At 38.3% G+C, this 17,779-nt stretch overlaps 1 protein-coding gene across 6 annotated transcripts in view; it reads left to right on the forward strand.

The window, feature by feature from the left end:
• MAPK10 (mitogen-activated protein kinase 10) overlaps positions 1–17,779 on the forward strand; it is a 280,579-nt gene that overhangs the window by 206,268 nt on the left and 56,532 nt on the right. The window contains exon 9 of one of the 6 annotated variants that reach the window (XM_070393316.1): positions 7,512–7,583. The exons of the other annotated variants lie outside the window; for them this stretch is intronic. Coding sequence (XP_070249417.1) covers positions 7,512–7,583 — 72 coding nt within the window. The remainder of the gene's footprint in view (positions 1–7,511; positions 7,584–17,779) is intronic. 6 annotated transcript variants of the gene reach the window in all.

Below are 17,779 nucleotides of genomic sequence, written 5' to 3' on the forward strand. Positions count from 1 at the left end.
ATAATCATGAATACAAAGATTATTCCTTTATTATTTCTCTGTATTTGTTAAAAAGAATATATTTTCACCAATAATATGCTTACTATTCTTTTCTTTTATTATTATTTTGAGAAAATCCGAGTGAGACAGGAATCACTAGAATGGAAGCTAGGGATTTTGAGGGAGCTGAAAAGATGGAAGTACTTAGCTAGAAGAGTAAAATCCCTTCTCCAAGGTGGTTAGAGAAGACCACAGTCCACTAGAGGGCAGCAGAAGGCATAATGGTCACAAAAGGAGGTTTGAGAGCTATACAGCAAAGGAGGCAGAAAGTGAGGGGGGACACAGAGAACCGACTTCTGGTGGAACAAAAGGCAAGAAGCTGAAGAGCTAGACCTGGACCCCCTAATGCAGTGGTTCTTAACCTTCTGGCCCTTTAAATACAGTTCCTCATGTTGTGACCCAACCATAAAATTATTTTCTTTGCTACTTCATAACTGTACTGTTGCTACTGTTATGAATCGTAATGGAAATATCTGATATGCAGGATGGTCTTAGGTGACCCCTGTGAAAGGGTCGTTCGACCGCCAAAGGGGTCGCGACCCACAGGTTGAGAACCGCTGCCTTAATGCCTTGAAGAGGAAACATTCAGTGCTATCAGGCACAAAGCTCCACTAGGGCCCCAGACATTCCCTGTCTCCTGGAAATATGTTTGTAGAAAGATTTAAAAGCATAGTGCATGTTTCTGTCCATCTAAGTTCTACAGAAAGAATACTGGGTCATTTTTTAAAATGAAATGAGACATTGAGGGGGGACTGCAAATAATGAAATGAATGCCTTAGTCTTTACTGTGACATTCCATTTAAACTGCCCTTGGTCCATTTGGCTCTTAGGACAGAGGTCATGAATGGTGACACCCACTATGGGACTCTTCCCTTCAGCCCTCAAATAAGTCTTGAGCTCATGTGGGAACAGGACTGCAAGAACTGGCTTCTGGTCTTATTCACTTTAGTCCTGTGACTTACCTCCTATATGTCAATTTCCTTTATAAAATACCTTCTTTGCCTATCTTATAGGATTGTGGTGATGAGAGTCAATTTGATACATATAAAACACTAGAGGCCCGGTACACAAAAATTTGTGCACTCGGGGCGGGGGGGGGGAGAGGGGGTCCCTCAGCCCATCCTGTGCCCTCTCGCAGTCTGGGACCCCTCAGGAGATAATGACCTGCTGGCTTAGGCCTGCTCCCGGGTGGCAGAGGGCAGGCCCAATCCCTAGGTGCAGCCCCTGGTCAGGCTCAGAGCAGGGCCGATTGGGGAGTTGGGGTGCCGCCCCCTGTCATGCACAGAACAGGGCGGATCAGGAGGTTGCGATGCCATCCCTAGTCACGCTCAGGGTACAGCCGATTAGGGGGTTGGGGCACCGCCCCCTGTCACACTCAAGGCAGGGTCGATAGGGAAGTTGCGGCGCCACCCCCTGTCACACACAGAGCAGGGCCAATCAGGGGGTTTGGGGCTCCGTACCCTGTCACACACAGAGCAGGGCCGATCAGGGGGTTGAGGAGCGCCCCCCCTGTCATGGACAGAACAGGGCAGATCAGGGGGTTGAGGAGCTCCCCCCTGTCATGAACAGAGCAGGGCCAATAGGGGAGTTGGGGCACCGCCACTGTCACACACAGAGCAAGGCCGATGGGGAGGTTATGGCTCTACCCTGTCACACACAGAGCAGGGCCCGTGGGGCGGGGAGTTGGGGCACCGCACCCTGTCACACACAGAGCAGGGCCGATCAGGGGGTTGGGGCGCTGCACCCTGTCACACACAGAGCCGCAGGGCGATCAGGGGGTTGGGGAGCTCCCCCGTATCAGGCACAGAGCAGGGCTGATCAAGGGGTTGGGGCACCTTCCCCTGTCACGAACAGAGCAGGGCGGATAGGGAGGTTGTGGCCCCGCCCCCTGTCACACACAGAGCTGCAGGGCGATCCGGGGGTTTGGGCGCTGCCCCCTGTCACGCTGATCCCGGTGCCTGGAGGCATATTACCCTTTTACTATATAGAATAGAGGCCTGGTGCATGGGTGGGGGCTGGCTGGTTTGCCCTGAAGGGTGTCCTGGATCAGGGTGGGGGTCCCCACTGGGGTGCCTGGCCAGTCTGGGTGAGGGGCTGAGGGCCGTTTTCAGGCTGGCGGGTGACTGAAGCTCCCAAGCACTCCTTTTTTTCTTTTTTTTTTTTTTTATTCCGCGCCAGCTTTAGCTCTGAGGCCTCGGCTCTGGCCTTCCTTTACCTTCTGTATTTGATACAATGTTGCGGTCTGGCTGGCTGAAGCCCGGCTGACTAACGCAGGTTTCTAGGGTTTTGTTTAGCTTCTATATTTGCAACATAGTTGCTTAGAGTTGCAGCTGAGAGGCCGGCAAGTCAGGCGGGGAATGTTGGAGTCCGCCAGTCACTGGAGCAAGCAAGCCTCCCTGTTCGCTCCAGTGCATGGCTGCCGGCCGCCATCTTGGTTGTCAGTTAATTTGCATATACTCACTGATTAGCCAATGGGAAGGGTAGCGGCCGTATGGCTAACTACCATGGTTCTCTTTTATTATATAGGATTAGATATGTACAAACATACACATATCTGCAAATACCTTCAAATATAAGTTACTTCAATTTTTATATTTTAAAGTTCTTTGGGGGAAACTCTAGCCCAAATAACCTTCAGATTGAATTAGATGAGCTATAAAAAATGAAAGTAACTAAAAGGCCATCTAGAATAAAAAGTAATCCTCTCAAATGATGAGAAACCAAATACCCGTGAATCAGACAACAGGAAAAGAAAAACAATGAATTAATTACCATTTACTGAGGCACTTCCGCAAGTTGATGTACAGAATGAAGTGAGGACACACTTGGATCTGAAGGAAACATGTGTTTAATTTGGTGATAATGTGAAATTGCCAGGGCCAGCATTACTCTGTGTTGATGAGAACATAAAATGTTTAAAGTAAAATACCCTTTCAATATTAGGATTTCTTTAAATTACTTATTATATACACTGCAGAATTACATGGATTTTCAAAGATGAAAATTTAAAAAAATGTGATGCAATAAAAACATTATTTAAGTGTTTTATGGCTACATATTTTGTAAGTTCATTAGTCTATAAATTTATTTATACTGTAATTATAAACCTAAAAGTTTTCTCTTTTATTGTAAGTTTTTCCTTTATTGTAAGTTTCCATGGATTTTTCTGTTTTGTAAAAAAACAAATAAAACTATAAAGGCTTTTAAATAAAGGTTAAAATTAATAATATGATGTCATACACGTTACAAAGAAAGAAAAGCAAGTCAAACATGTTGATTCAAGGAGAAAATCTTTCTTTAATTTCCTGGCATTATAATATTTATGTTGTGCCTCATGGATATTGTCTATTTTTCTTACTTAGATTCACATGTGCAAAATGTGGACCTTCTAAATTTATTTATGCATACAGTAGTCTTTTATAATTCCATTTTGCATCGAAGTTTAAAACAATGTGCTTTTGGTAAATATCTAGTTGAATTTTTAACTTTTGAAGCATAAGTGTTTCAAATAAATAGTGTTCTTGTTTTAGAAAACCATATTAAATTTTGCTATTGTACTTCAAAGTATCCAAGAAAATGTACTAAAGCACATTCTCTGAATCCTATGCCAAATGAAGGTATAATTATGTTAAGGGGAAAAGCAGTGTGGTTTAAAAATCGTGTTACCAGAGCCACGGAAACATTTGTCAGGATGCTGAAACAAAGCTTACATAGTCCAAAAAAATATTTTGTTGTGAATAACAACCCAAGTCACTATACAGAGTGCAGAAGCAGCAATACATTGCTTTTTAAATTTAGATTTAAGCTGCCAGGGCCTACATTATATTATTCTATTATCTTGGCTAAAAGTAGAAAAAAGATAATTTAGTATAATCTAATGCCTAACAAATGACATGACACCTGATATTTTTATTACTTGGAAAATTAATAATTATATTTTGTTAGCACCAAACTTTACTAACATTCATTTTAAGGAAAGTGAGTCAGCTTCTGAGTGTTAAAGTTGCAAATGAATCTGCTTTCTGCCCCTGGGAAACAGATGATGGAAGGGGGATATAATGAATCAGAATAATAAAAGCAACCAGAATTCTACCTGGGTAGCATTAATGTACAAAACTCATAGAGACCCAAATACTGTATCTGATTGTCTCAGTAATATCAAAATTCACTTTCTAACCATGATTGGATTTGTTAATTTCTCCTAAGGCTTTCACAGTTGGTATTCATTGGAATATCTTAAAAAGTTCATAAAATACTTGTCACCTTAATAATCATGAAATTTGGTTCCATGGCTTTATTTTGAGAAATACACCTGTCTTGAGTAAATAAAAATTCATATAAATTCATATGCATATACTCCACTTTTGTAATTCACAATGATAGAGTGCAACATTTCCAGGCACAAGGCTTAGCATGCAGATGTCATAAGCATGGATAGTCTGTAGGAATAGTGAATAGTGAGCAAAGTTAAATGGAAATTGGAAAAGTTTCCAGGGTATTACCACCTAGAAAAGATACATTAAAATAAAGAAAATAGAATGCAATGTATATTCATCAGTAGTTCAGATATAGAGTTTATATCTTTGCATAATTTTTATACAAAAACTTTATGATCTATTAGAGGCCCGGTGCATGAAAATTCATGCACTGGAGTGGGGGTCTCTCAGCCCAGCCTGCCCCCATTCAGTCCCGGAGCCCTCAGGGGTGGAAGGTGACCCAGCGATCAGGGGAAGGCGACATCCCCATCACACCTCTGCTGCTGCCACTGCTAGCAGCACAAGCCTCGGCCAGCCCTGGTTACCTGAGCCTTGGGAGGCCCTGGGTGGCTGGGCAGCCGACATCTGAGGCTTGCCTGTGCCTTGGGCCAGCCCTGGGTGGCTCGGGGACTGAGGGAGGGTCCGGCCGCACCATGTGCCTGCTGCCTGCCCCCCCCCCCCCGCCCCCCCACTGGACTGAAAGGACTGGAGGACTCTGGCGGGGCTGAGGGGACTGGGCACCACCATCTTGTGGCTGTGGGCACTGCCATCTTTGTGACAACATGATGGTTAATTTGCATATCCCCTCCTTATTAGATAGGATATGTAATATAAATATAAAATAAGTGACTTTCATATACATAATTTCAATATACATTTAATTCATGATGATAATGATAACTAACATTAATGAAGACTTACTATGTACCAGACAATATGAAAATATGTTTATCAGGCGTATTACTTTCAGAGTCTATTAAAAATTCTACATAAATGCTATCTATCATTTGCATTTTAGAGTATGAAATTGAGATTAAGAGAGATGAAGTAATTTGTTCAAGGTTACAGTTAGAAAGCAATGGAATTGGTTCTGCAGCAGGAAAAAAAAAGAGTATATACCAGAGATATCACATTGAGTTTTTGCATTCAATAAAAAAATGGAAATAGATGTTTTCTAAGTTACAGATAGGTTTGTGGCAGAAACAACTTTCCCCAAACATTTTAATAGATACAGGCAAGGAGAAACCCTGCATACTGAGTTTTTAGCTTTCTATATTTTTTTGTCTATCTCTTTTCCAGTACCTATTAAAAAAAACACAGATGCACTGTAAATAGCAACTTAGACTGGTCAATTTGGATAGTATGATAAGAATACTTGCAATTCAAAAACAAATATCTTTTCAGAGATCTTTTCCTTTTTTCTTTAAATCAAAAATTCTCACAGTACCAACCTCTTGTGAGACAGATATTGTCTGAAATTACAAATGCATTCATAATAAAGGGATGCACAACTGTTTGCTCTATCTTTCCCTGATACTTTTGCATGTCACTTGCTTTCCTAAAATGGAAGCAAAACAAATTTGCTTCTTTGGGTATGCTTATCACCTTCAAAGCTGTAACCATTCCTTTGTAGTGGTCACTGTATAGGGAATTAAATCAAACTGAAAACTTTGAGTGGAATCTGAGTGAGATTTTCACACTGGAAAGAATCTCATGAGGAATTCTTTTTAAAAAAAATATATTTGTATTGATTTCAGAGAGGAAGAGAGAGAGAGAGAGAAAGAGAGAAATATCAATGATGAGAAATAATCATTGATTGGCTGCCTCCTGCAGGCCCCACACAGGATCAAGCTGGCTATCTGGGCATGTGCCCTGACCAGGAATCGAACCCTGACCTCCTGGTTCATAAATCAATGCTCAACCACAGAGCCACGCTGGCCTGGCTCATGAGGAATTCTTTAAGGTCACTGCCAAATTACAAGATGTAATTTGAAGAGTAAGTGCAGCAAAATTATAGTGTGCTGCTACCTTAATGCCTGTCCTTATTTGCTCCCCCTTCAATACCCGTTATTCTTCTAGGTTACTTCCCCTCCTGAAAATGACCTCTTTCTCTTTCTGACTTTTCAATAGGAGCAAGTGGTAACCAACTGTAGTTAAAGAGAGAGATTTCACTTTTTTTGCTTCACCTTTCCCCACTTTGCCCCTCCCTGTGTACCTTTGCCCGAGCTTCCTGGTTTTATAGCTGGAAATAGCGGACATTATAATTTCACCTTAAATTTTAGGTTTCTTTTGATTCACAATTTCCAGAAGAAGTATCAGCTCTCTATATCATGTTGTTTATTTCATGTTGAACCATCCTGTTTTGAAAGCCAGCATTTCTTACTATTACAAAGCAACCATGTTTATAAGGCAAGGCTCCTGTTTAGAAATTTGCTCCTTCAGTGGGTGTCAATGAACTGAGCCAGCATATTCTAATACATTCATTCTTGAACTACCATATCACTTCATGATATTTATTCATATTTATAAATGAGTAAATCTGTTTTGTAAAAGAAATCCTTTCTTTTGAGTTGCTGGCAGTCTCCCCCACCCCCCAAATGTGGTATACAAAAGAATAAAAACTGATTTGCATGGTTCCCATATTAACACAATCTAGAATAATTTACAATACAAATCAGTAGGATCCTAGTAGATGAATGCAAATTAGACCTTTTAAATCAGAAACTAAAGTAATCATTGAATTATAATTGCAAAGTAACAATCATACATTGGGTAACACTGAGTGGTGTTGTTACTTTAGTTGCATAGAAGAAAGGGCCCTGGCATTCTCCCCTTTTCACTGTTTTAAAAGACTGTTAATGATCATAAGACTGGCCTCTAATCCAGTCAGTGAAAGATCAGGCCATTGCTCTGTGGCAGTTGTTCTCAACCTTCTGGCCTTTTAAATACAGTTCCTCATGTTGTGACCCAACCATAAAATTATTTTCGTTGCTACTTCATAACTGTAATGTTGCTACTGTTATGAATCGTAATGGAAATATCTGATATGCAGGATGGTCTTAGGCGACCCCTGTGAAAGGGTCGTTCGACCACCAAAGGGGTCGCGACCCACAGGTTGAGAACCGCTGCTCTATGGCATGGGTAGTCAAGTGTCTTCATTTATTTGCCCTTCTATTCCTGTCTTCTTGTTTATCTCCATGTCATTTTTGTTTTCAGTTGACATGTGGTCAGTAGGGTGCATCATGGGAGAAATGATAAAAGGTGCAGTGCTGTTTCCTGGCACTGATCGTATCCTTCTTAGCAGCCAGTGTTCTCTGTGGGTGTTATTCTCAATCAATTTCCTTTGGTTTGAATATAGTATTGCTGATGGGATACATTTGCTGCCCATACAGGGCTTCTATGAGACTCCAATGTCAAATATTTACCAGCTAGCATCATGGTACAGTAACTGCGTCTCTTAGCAAAATCTTATGTAGATAATATAGTATCAAATATGAAACACTGAGCATGGTATCAAAAGGTCTGTCTTAATTCAGTTCTATGAAACTAATAACAGTGATATACACTTTTCTATTGATTTTTGTTGTAGATGTTTCAAAATCAAGTTCTTTTCATAGATAGATAATAAATGACAAAATATTTCATTTTAAGATTTATGCATCCATATCATAGGAAATACTCACTTGGCATAGAAAATTTAATCAGTTAGATTTATGTTCACCCACAAATACAATAGGTTTATTTTAACACATATTGAAAAAGCATGCATATGTATTTTATTTTTAAATTGATCATCTTCTAAAGTTCTTTTTCTCATTTACTTCATTTACAGGAATGATTGCTCCAATTCCTGCTATTATTCTCTTCATGTAATTAACAAATGCAATACTTAAAACCTCATATATTAATAATAATTATATAAAATATCTGAATAAAAAATGTATGTCATTTAGATTAGTAAAAGAGACCCTTTCTTAGGCAGCAATTAGTTAGCAAATAAAAATTCTGAGTCTCTGCAGTATTAAATAGATGTAAAATGAACATTTGCCCCCTGTAAATTAAAATGATTGATTTTCATTACTTTCCATATATTTTCTATTAAAGAAAATCCGATTGATTTTCACAACTGAGTTATTAAATATAAATTAACATTTTTTAGAATCCATTTCTTGGGAGAAGTTGCTGAGTGATTAGTATATGAGTGTGTAATAACTTAACTTTAAGTTAGTTAACTATCATCCTACACTCAGTCATTTTCATTTATAAAAATAATATATCCTCATCATACTAAAGATAAAATTTCTGCTTACATGATCATAATTCAAAACTGAAGTTGAGCCTATAATAATGGGGTTTCAATATATAATTGAAGTAAATCTAATTACTAATATAGTGTATCCTAACTATATTATGATTAGCCATTTACTTTGAGGATTTGTAATTACATATATGGCTACACATATAGTGTCACACATACATTCTCTGTGTGTATTAAAGGACCAGTTTACAAAATGACTGAACGGCACTCATTTAATTTTTGTTGAATTAAAGAACTTAACCTGAAATATTTTATTTAGTAAAAATAAAGCTTCACTGTTTTAACTTCCATTCTTATTAAAATCTTTTTCTAATTTTCATATGACACACAATTATTTAAATAATTTTTGTCTATTTGCAGTTGTTTTCTACATACACTAGTACATTTCTTTAAAACATCTACAATTTACCACATTCATGTTCATGTTAATGCTATTTAGAAGTATGTCACTTGATACAAAACTAATTTCTTTGATTCTGAACAATTTATAAACTTGAGTTTGGCCTTTGGACATAAATATGAAATAGTAATTACATTTAGACTACTTTTAGACATTTGATTAAAACAAACTCAATCTGCTAACTTTGTACTCTTGGCTTTTTCAGAAATTCATTGTGGCTGAATAATTGATGAGTGATATGAATATTTGCGCCCTATAAATTAAAATGATTGATTTTCATTACTTTCTATATTTTCTTTTAAAGAAAATCAGATTGATTTTCACAACTGAGTTATTAAATACAAATTAACATTTTTTTAGAATTCATTTCTTGGGAGAAGTTGCTTGGGTATCAATCACTTCTTAACTCTGGTATCAAAATCTCGTATAAGTAAAGCTCTAGGCTGCTGCTAACGCTAAAGTTTCATATTAGATGCCCTTTAAATGCCTGCGCTTGATATTTGATATTGAGTTATTTCTTAAACTCTCATATGGGGATACATTTGTAAATGTCTCAAAGGGCGAATGGGAAATACTTTCTAAAGTGCCTTCTCAGAGTCCAAGAGTGGTCTTTTAATGATTTCAAACATGTTAGTTAAAGTTTAAATCAGTTTTTTCCATGAAAACAGTTTATGAACACTAATATCATAAAATTGTCCTCTTAACACTTGGAGTGGGGGAAACGAGTTAAGTCGGCTCGCATGAATTGCGCGTACTCCGCGGGAGCCGTCTTAACTCGGTTCATATAGATTTGCGGTGGAGTGCGGGAAACGTGTAAACTCGGGCCGATTGTAACTGCGTATTACCAAATATTTGTTTGTTTGCCGTTCACAAAGATACCTACCTGCGTATGCGAACCGTTTCATACCCATTGGGGTAATAGGTATCATAAAAATCCCTGATTTTGCGCGGGAAACCTAAATAATTGCCCGCGCCATCTTATATTTTGGCGGGAAATTCACCCCACACCGGAGTGTTAAAAAAACAAGACAGATTTTTTAAAAATTCACTATTATTATAAATGACTTATCTGAGAGGCAATAAAATTATACCCGAATCTATTAAATAGAACCTTTAAAATGGAACTAGAAATATACAATATGTACACTATACAGCTATACAATACATCATAAAGAATCATTATTGTTAATCAACACATCTTCACTTATATGAAGATATTATCAAAGTAAGTGATTTCTAAAACTTCTTGTAATTATAAACTTTGCATGTCTTCTTAATATATAAACTAATGCAACCACAACACTTACAGTATTGAAAAGGTCTTATACCCACTAACTTTCATGCCTAAAAGAATTCAACACATTTTTTTTCAAAATTGAGAAATTTAAATGGGTAATTTAAAATTTTTTTTATCTATTTATGTGCTACTTTGTTAGTAAATATATTTTTAAGTACATATTAATTAAGTTTTATTCAATTCAAGTATATTTTTAACTCTACAGAAGGATCAGGAATCAGCTGTTGAGATAATTTTCCTTTGAGATCTCTTCTAATGAATTTCTTCATAGCAGATATTTTTACTTTAAAAATTGCAAAAATGCTTTTATATAAGCAAATTAATATTAAATATATAACTTTTGAACACAATCAATAAAATGAACATGTATATACTACTACTCAGGTTTAAAAAAAGAACATTACCAATAAATACCTTTGAATCTTTTTGGGTGCACTTCATCAATCATATTCTTTCTTCTCCCCACAGAGATCACTACTGTCCTAAATATGTTTTTATAATCTCTTTTACTTTCCTTATATTTTTACCATATATATATCCTTAATATATGGTTTAATTATATGTGTTTTACATATTATCACTATATCACTATTACTTTGTGAATTGCTTTTTAAAAAGTTAACATATTTTTGAAATTTATCTATATTGATGCATTAGAAATAGTTCATTTATTTTTATTTATGTATGGTATTTTAGCCTATGAATATTGTATGACTGGTCCATTATCCTATAAATAGATTGGGTTATATTCATTTTTTGTTTTTATAAGCAGTGATGATATAAATATATGTCTCTATAAGCACATGGGCAAGGCATTTTGTTTTTTTGAAAATGATAAATGCCAGGCTTATAGGTGTGCACATGTTTAATTTGACTATGTAACATCAAATTGATTTCCAGAGTACAGTATATAGATGTAACTCTTTACTTCATAACCTTACTAACTCTTCATATTGCCAGATTGGTTTTAAAATTTGTTAACAATCTCTTGAATATAAAATACTTTTTCAATAGAGCTTTAATTTACATTTCCTTGACTGCAAGGGAGGCTAAATGTCTTTTCTTTTTTATTGTATACTAGAGGCCCGATGCACAAAAATTTGTACAAGAGTAAGCCTTCCTTCCCCTGGCTGCGGACACCAGCTTCCCTCTGGCATCCGGGATCCGGGCTTCCCTCCTTTGGCTGCTGGCAGGCACCCAGGGCCCAGGCTGGCAGCCCTCAGCCCACCAGCAGGCACCCGGGACCCAGGTTGGCTTCCCTTGGGCCACCCACAGGCACCTGGGACCAGGCTGGCTTCCTTCCAGCCCCAGCTTCCTCAGGAAGGATGTCCGGAATGACATCCGGAAGACATCTGGTCTAATTAGCATATTACCCTTTTATTATTATAGATTAGTGTTTTCCCTTGGTAAAGTGTTTCTTTGTTCTTATAAAACAATTTTTTTCTATTGTATCATTTTATTAATTTCTAGAGGCTCAATGCATGAATTTGTGCATAGGTGGCGTTCGGCTGGCCTGACGCCAATCAGGGCGGATCAGGGCTGTCCCTGCTGGGAGGAGGAGATAGCAGGAGGTTGGCCAGCCGGCCCGCCATGATTAGGGCCCAATCAGGGCCAGGCCTGCTAGGGGAGGGGCTGCAGGCAATTGACTGGTGGGCCTTGCCCCCATTGGGGTGAGGGGGGTCGATTGGAGGTGGGGCTGGCTGTAGGAAGGGGCTATGGGCAGTGGGCCTGCTGGCCCTGCCCCTTAATGGGGTGGGGGGGCCGATTGGGGGTCAGCGGCTGTGGGAGGGGCCTTGGGAGGTTGTTCGACCAGCCCCACCCCTGATTGGTGTGAGTGGTGAGTGATCAGGGGCAGAGCTGGCTGGGGGGAGGGGCCACAGGCCTATCAGGGTAGTGGGGGCCCATTGGGGGTGGAGCTGGCCAGGTGGAGGGCCTGCAGGCAGTTGGCTGGCTTGCCCTACCCCTTATCAGGGTGGGGGGGGGCGATCTGGGGTGGGGCTGGCCAGGGGGAGGGGCTGCAGGAGGTTGGCTTGCTGGTCCCATCCCCTAATGGGTTAGTGGTGGCGATCAGGGGTGAGGTAGCTGGGGGGAGGGACTTCAGGCCGATAGGGGTGGTGGGAGCCCATCGCGGGTGGGGCTGACTGGGGGGAGGGCCTGCAGGAGGTTGGCCGCCAGCCCATACCCCTCTTGGTGTTGGGGGGCAATCAGGGGTGGGGCTGGCTGGAGGGTGGGGCTGTGGGCCAATCAGGGGTGGGCTGGCCTGGGGGAAGGGCCGTGGGGGGAGTTGGCTGGCCACCCCACCTTCGATCAGGGTGGGAGAGGCCGATCAGGGGTGGAGCTGGCTGGGGGGAGGGGCCACGGGAGGTTGGCTGGTAGGCCCCACCCCCTGGTCAAGCCGGTTTGCTGGCCGCAGTGGGCATCATAGCGACTGGTCGTTCTGGTCTTTATGGCATTGTGGTTGCTGGCTTTTTATATATATAGTTGAGGATTTCTTTATATAATTGGTCACCTAATTTTTGGCAGTTTATGTGTTGCAAATATCTTCTCCACTATAGATTATTTTTCCATTTCATTTTATAGTGATTTTGAAATTTGGCAATGTTTTTTATGGTTCATGTATGTTTATATCTAGTTTAAGAAATTGTTGATGCCTTTGTTTTGTCTTGTAATTTTACTATGAATATTTTAAAGTTTAACTTTTTACATTTAAAAGCCTTTAGTCCACTTGTCATTAATTTTTGTGTATGGTGTGAAAGAGGGATCCCATTTATTTTATTTTACTTCCATTTATTGATCAATGTATTCTTTCATTGATCTATAAGGCTGTTCTTATCATAAGTTTCCACATATTGGGGGAGAGCTGTTATATTCTGGGCTCTATATTCTGATATTTTTGTCTGAGTCTATATTACTACCACCCTTTCTTAATGAATACAAATGTGTACTATGGGTTATATCAGGTAGAGATAAAACCCTTTTTTGTATTTTTCAGGAGTATCTTAGCTATTAATGAATTATTGCTCTTTCATACAAATGTTAAAATTGGCTAGTCAACTTCTCTAAAAATATTGCTACTGGTAGTTATATTGGAATTGGTTTAAATCTATAGTACCATTTGTGGAAAATTGCTATTTTAATTAAGACATTTAAAAATCCTTCTCTTGAGCATATAAGGATTTTAGCACACACTAATATTTTTGTTCTCATTTTTTAGCCTAATAAATTGACAATATTATAATTTTATTGTATTGTAGGTAGAGTTTGTTTAGATTCATCCTTTTGATTATCATTTTCTTGGCTTAGCACTACTTGCAATTTGGTCCTTTATTTTTAGATTATTTTCTTTCTTCCTGAAGTACCTACTTTAGAAGATTTTTATTGTGGGAGTCTTTGATGATAAAACTCTATTTTTTAATTGGGTTCCTTTACTTTAAAAATAGTTTAGTTGGATATAGAATTAGAGATTGACATTTAAAAAAATATTATTCCAACATTTTCTTCCAACATTTAAAAAATATTATTCCACTGACTTTTTGTTTACAATATTGCTGGTGACTAGCTGTTGTTGTAATAGTCATCTTTGAAGATAGCCCCCATTTGTTTTTCTGACTTCATTTACATTTAATCCACCCTTCCTTCCTTCCTTCCTTCCTTCCTTCCTTCCTTCCTTCCTTCCTTCCTTCCTTCCTTCCTTCCTTTTCTTTTCTTTTCTTTTCTTTTCTTTTCTTTTCTTTTCTTTTCTTCTTTTCTTTTCTTTTCTTTTCTTTTCTTTTCTTTTCTTTTCTTTTCTTTTCTTTTCTTTTCTTTTCTTTTCTTTTCTTTTCTTTTCTTTCTTTCTTTCTTTCTTTCTTTCTTTCTTTCTTTCTTTCTTTCCTTCCTTTCTTTTTATCTTTGGTTTTCTGCTGTTTCTCTACCATGTGACTAGGTGTGGGTTTCTTTTTATTTATCTCTCTTAGGATTCGCTGTATTTCTTGAATTCCAACCTATCTCCAATTCCTGGAATTTCTCAACTTTTGTTTCCTTAAACATTTTCTCTCCCCCTTTTTAAAAAATTATCTCCATAAAAAAAATTCTGATTGGATATAAAGTAGATATTCCATTTATTCAACAAATAATTTTTGAGCACCTACTGTGTGATAGGCACTTTTTGTCTCCAGGGTTATATCAATAACAAAACTGTCATCATGAAAATAATGACGACATGAAATTCTTGACATCATGAAATTTACAATAAAAGGCATAATATATTACAAGGTGATAATAGCTAAGGGATATGGAAGATCAAAATACATATATTGCCTCCTGCTTTTTTTTTTTTAATCCTCACCTGAGGACATTTCTTTTCATTAATTTTTAGAGAGAGTGGAAGGAAGAGGGGGAGAGAGAGAAATATCGATGTGAGAAAGACACATTGATTGGTTGCCTCTCGCATGCCCCCACCAAAGCTGTGAGTTTGAAACCGAAGTACAAGGTATGTGCCCTTGACCAGAATTGAACCCGAGACCCTTCAGCCTGCAGGCCAACGCTCTATCCACTGAGCAAAACCGGTTAGCGCTCTCCTGCTTTTTAAAAAAGTTTAAACATAAATGTTTTATCAGGTATGCCTAACAAAATAGCAAGTGTTCTTGATCTCATATAAACTTGACTGTACCTTCTTAACCTCCCTTTTACCCAACAATGGATGTAATCTTCCAGAGAGAGCCTCACAGATCTACAACTCCCTTTAATAGAAATCTATTTTTCTGTTAGTGTTAGAAACTATTTGTGTAAGCGCCTTTGTTTAAGATCATTTTATTTACCAATGTTAAAAGGACATTGATATTTTTCAATTATAAAACACAGATGTCAAATTAAATGTTCTCCAAAGCCTCTTCCCAGTTTGAAAATGCAGTCAGGTCGCAAGGTGAGAATGGCATACAATTTGAGGAGGGTGTTATGTACAAAAAATAATTAACATCATAAATACAAAATTAGGTACAGAGTCTTACAAGGGTCCTATGCAAATGAGAGATTAACCAAAGATTAACCTTTAATATGTTAATGAGAAGTCTACCATTGTGACACATATTAATTAATATATACTCAATTTTCTTATATTTGAAATGTCACTCCAGTTTTTGCTTTATATGTAAATACAGATCATAATTATAAATAGATTATAGTAAGATCCATATATGTCATGTTCCAAATACCAGCCTTTGGATATTTCATGTCCCACAGTATCCCAATAGCAATCTGCGCCCAGTGAACAAATAGTCTTCTACTCAAATGGTCAGCTTTGACTTTTGGTTGTGTTCTGGCTCATAATGTTTCCTCTTGCTATGGTCATTTATAATGAAAACAAGTGCTAGTTCACTACTGCATATTAAATCACTTATCCATACTTCATGTTATCAGAATTTGAGGGGGATTTTTGAGAGGAAAAGAATATTTTTAAGTAACAAAGAAAGAGTAAAAATATTTTTAAAGGAGCAAAACAACTCAAAACATAATCATGAAAATCTAGATGCAGAACTTTTTTATATATATAGTTCTATCCTGATCTTTAAACTTGTCATCCTCAGAAGAATTCTTCTGAGAGCAAATTTTATCATAGAGAAAATATGAAGCAATTACTGAAATAAATTGTCAAATATTTTGAACTTTATATTGAGCAGTGTTTGTATTTCTGTTTGTAGCACCCACAGGTAAAAGCATAATATAATCTCAATCTTTCCCTAGATTATGATGGGTGGAATACTTCTCCCTCTCCTGGGAGCCTAAATTTGCCACTTGCTGTAGATTCCCAAGGTCTTTTCAGGAAAGTTACATGGGAAAATGAGATTAGAATTTTTCTTTTCCTGAATATTTTCAGGTGAATGACCCCTAAATTTTTCATTAAATACTAGAGGCCTGGTGCATGAAATTTATGCACAGAAGGATCCCCTCAGCCCAGCCTGCACCCTCTTCAACCTGGGACCCCTCGGGGGATGTCCGACATCCCTCTCACAATCCTGGACCACCGGCTCCTAACTGCTCACTTGTGCCAGCCTGTTTGCCCCTAACTGCCCCCCTCTGCCAGCCTAGTCACCCCTAACTATCCCCCCCGCCAGCCTGGTCACCCCCAACTGCCCCCCCTGCTGGCCTAGTCACCCCTCTCTGCCCCCCTGCCTGCCTGGTCTCCCACGCAGCCTGCTGTTTTGTTGTTTGGTCATCCCTCACTGCCCCCCTGCTGGCCTGGTAGCCCCATGCAGCCTGCTGTTCAATCATCTGGTCGTCCCTCAATGCCCCCACTGCTGGCCTGGTCTCCCAACACAGCCGGCTGTTCGGTCATTTGGTTGTCCCTCACTACCCCCCTCCCCCGCCAGCCTGGTCGCCCCTCACTGCCCCCCCCCTGCTGGCCTGGTCACCCCACACAGCTTGCTGTTTGGTCGACCAGTTGTTTCGGTTGTCACAGTTACTGCCCTTATATATATATATATATATATATATATATATATATATATATATATGTGGTTTTAAACTTTTGCTGAATTTAAAGCTATTTTAACTTGCATCATAAACTGAAACAGGTTAGTATTTAATTCTTATATCTGGATTTAGTAATTGACAAACTACTGATAGTATATTCTACATTGTTATTTCTCAAAATATAGTCCAGGAGCCATCTGGATTGCAATTACTATTGATGTTCTTTTTAGTAATAATATATCAGATCTGTGGACTCAGAATTATGTAGATCAATGGGAAGAGTGGAAGGGTCTGTATTTTGTAATTTCCCTATGTTATGAATATTCAAATTGGGGAACCACAGTTTTATATCATGATGCCTAACACATGGCATGCATGCCTCTACTTCCTTATTGCATATTCATTGTGGAAATTACTAATTGGTTGCAATATTCTTTCCTACAGGACTGACAAAACCATAATACTCAACACAGAGCCTAGGCAGATGGATGGCTTGACAGATAAAATAACCTCCCTTGAAACTATTCTTTGGCAACATATTTTTTAAAACATAGTTGAGAATTCGGAGATAAACACTGATATTCTTTAACTTTCAATAGGTGTCAGAAAACTTTGCACAAAATATTGTCTATAAGGCTTCAATTAGGGGAGAAAGCAAGTCTGAATTTATGAAGTCATTAACTCTGGAAACTGTATTCATAATAACAAAAAGTAATCGACTATGGAAAAAAGCATAAAAGAAGATACAGTTTTTTGAAGGGCATAGTAGAATGATACCATTAAATACTCTTTTTGAATCCACTTTGTAGTTTCTGAATGCTTAAATGTGCATTGTATAAATTATGTTCATAATTATGGCTTAAAATACCCATTAAAAGATAAGGTATTTTTCATACATTATGTCCAAGGCAGTTTGTGATATGTTTTAGAAAGTTCCCCAACAATGAAGTTAAAGTAGAAGGGGTACATGGAATGTAAGCTTTTTGCTAAATGATAAAATTAATAAAGAATTTTCAATC

Source organism: Myotis yumanensis, unplaced genomic scaffold (genome assembly GCF_028538775.1).
Source record: "Myotis yumanensis isolate MYYU_CA2020_CCGP unplaced genomic scaffold, mMyoYum1.0.hap1 SCAF_1, whole genome shotgun sequence".
NCBI lineage: Eukaryota > Metazoa > Chordata > Mammalia > Chiroptera > Vespertilionidae > Myotis > Myotis yumanensis.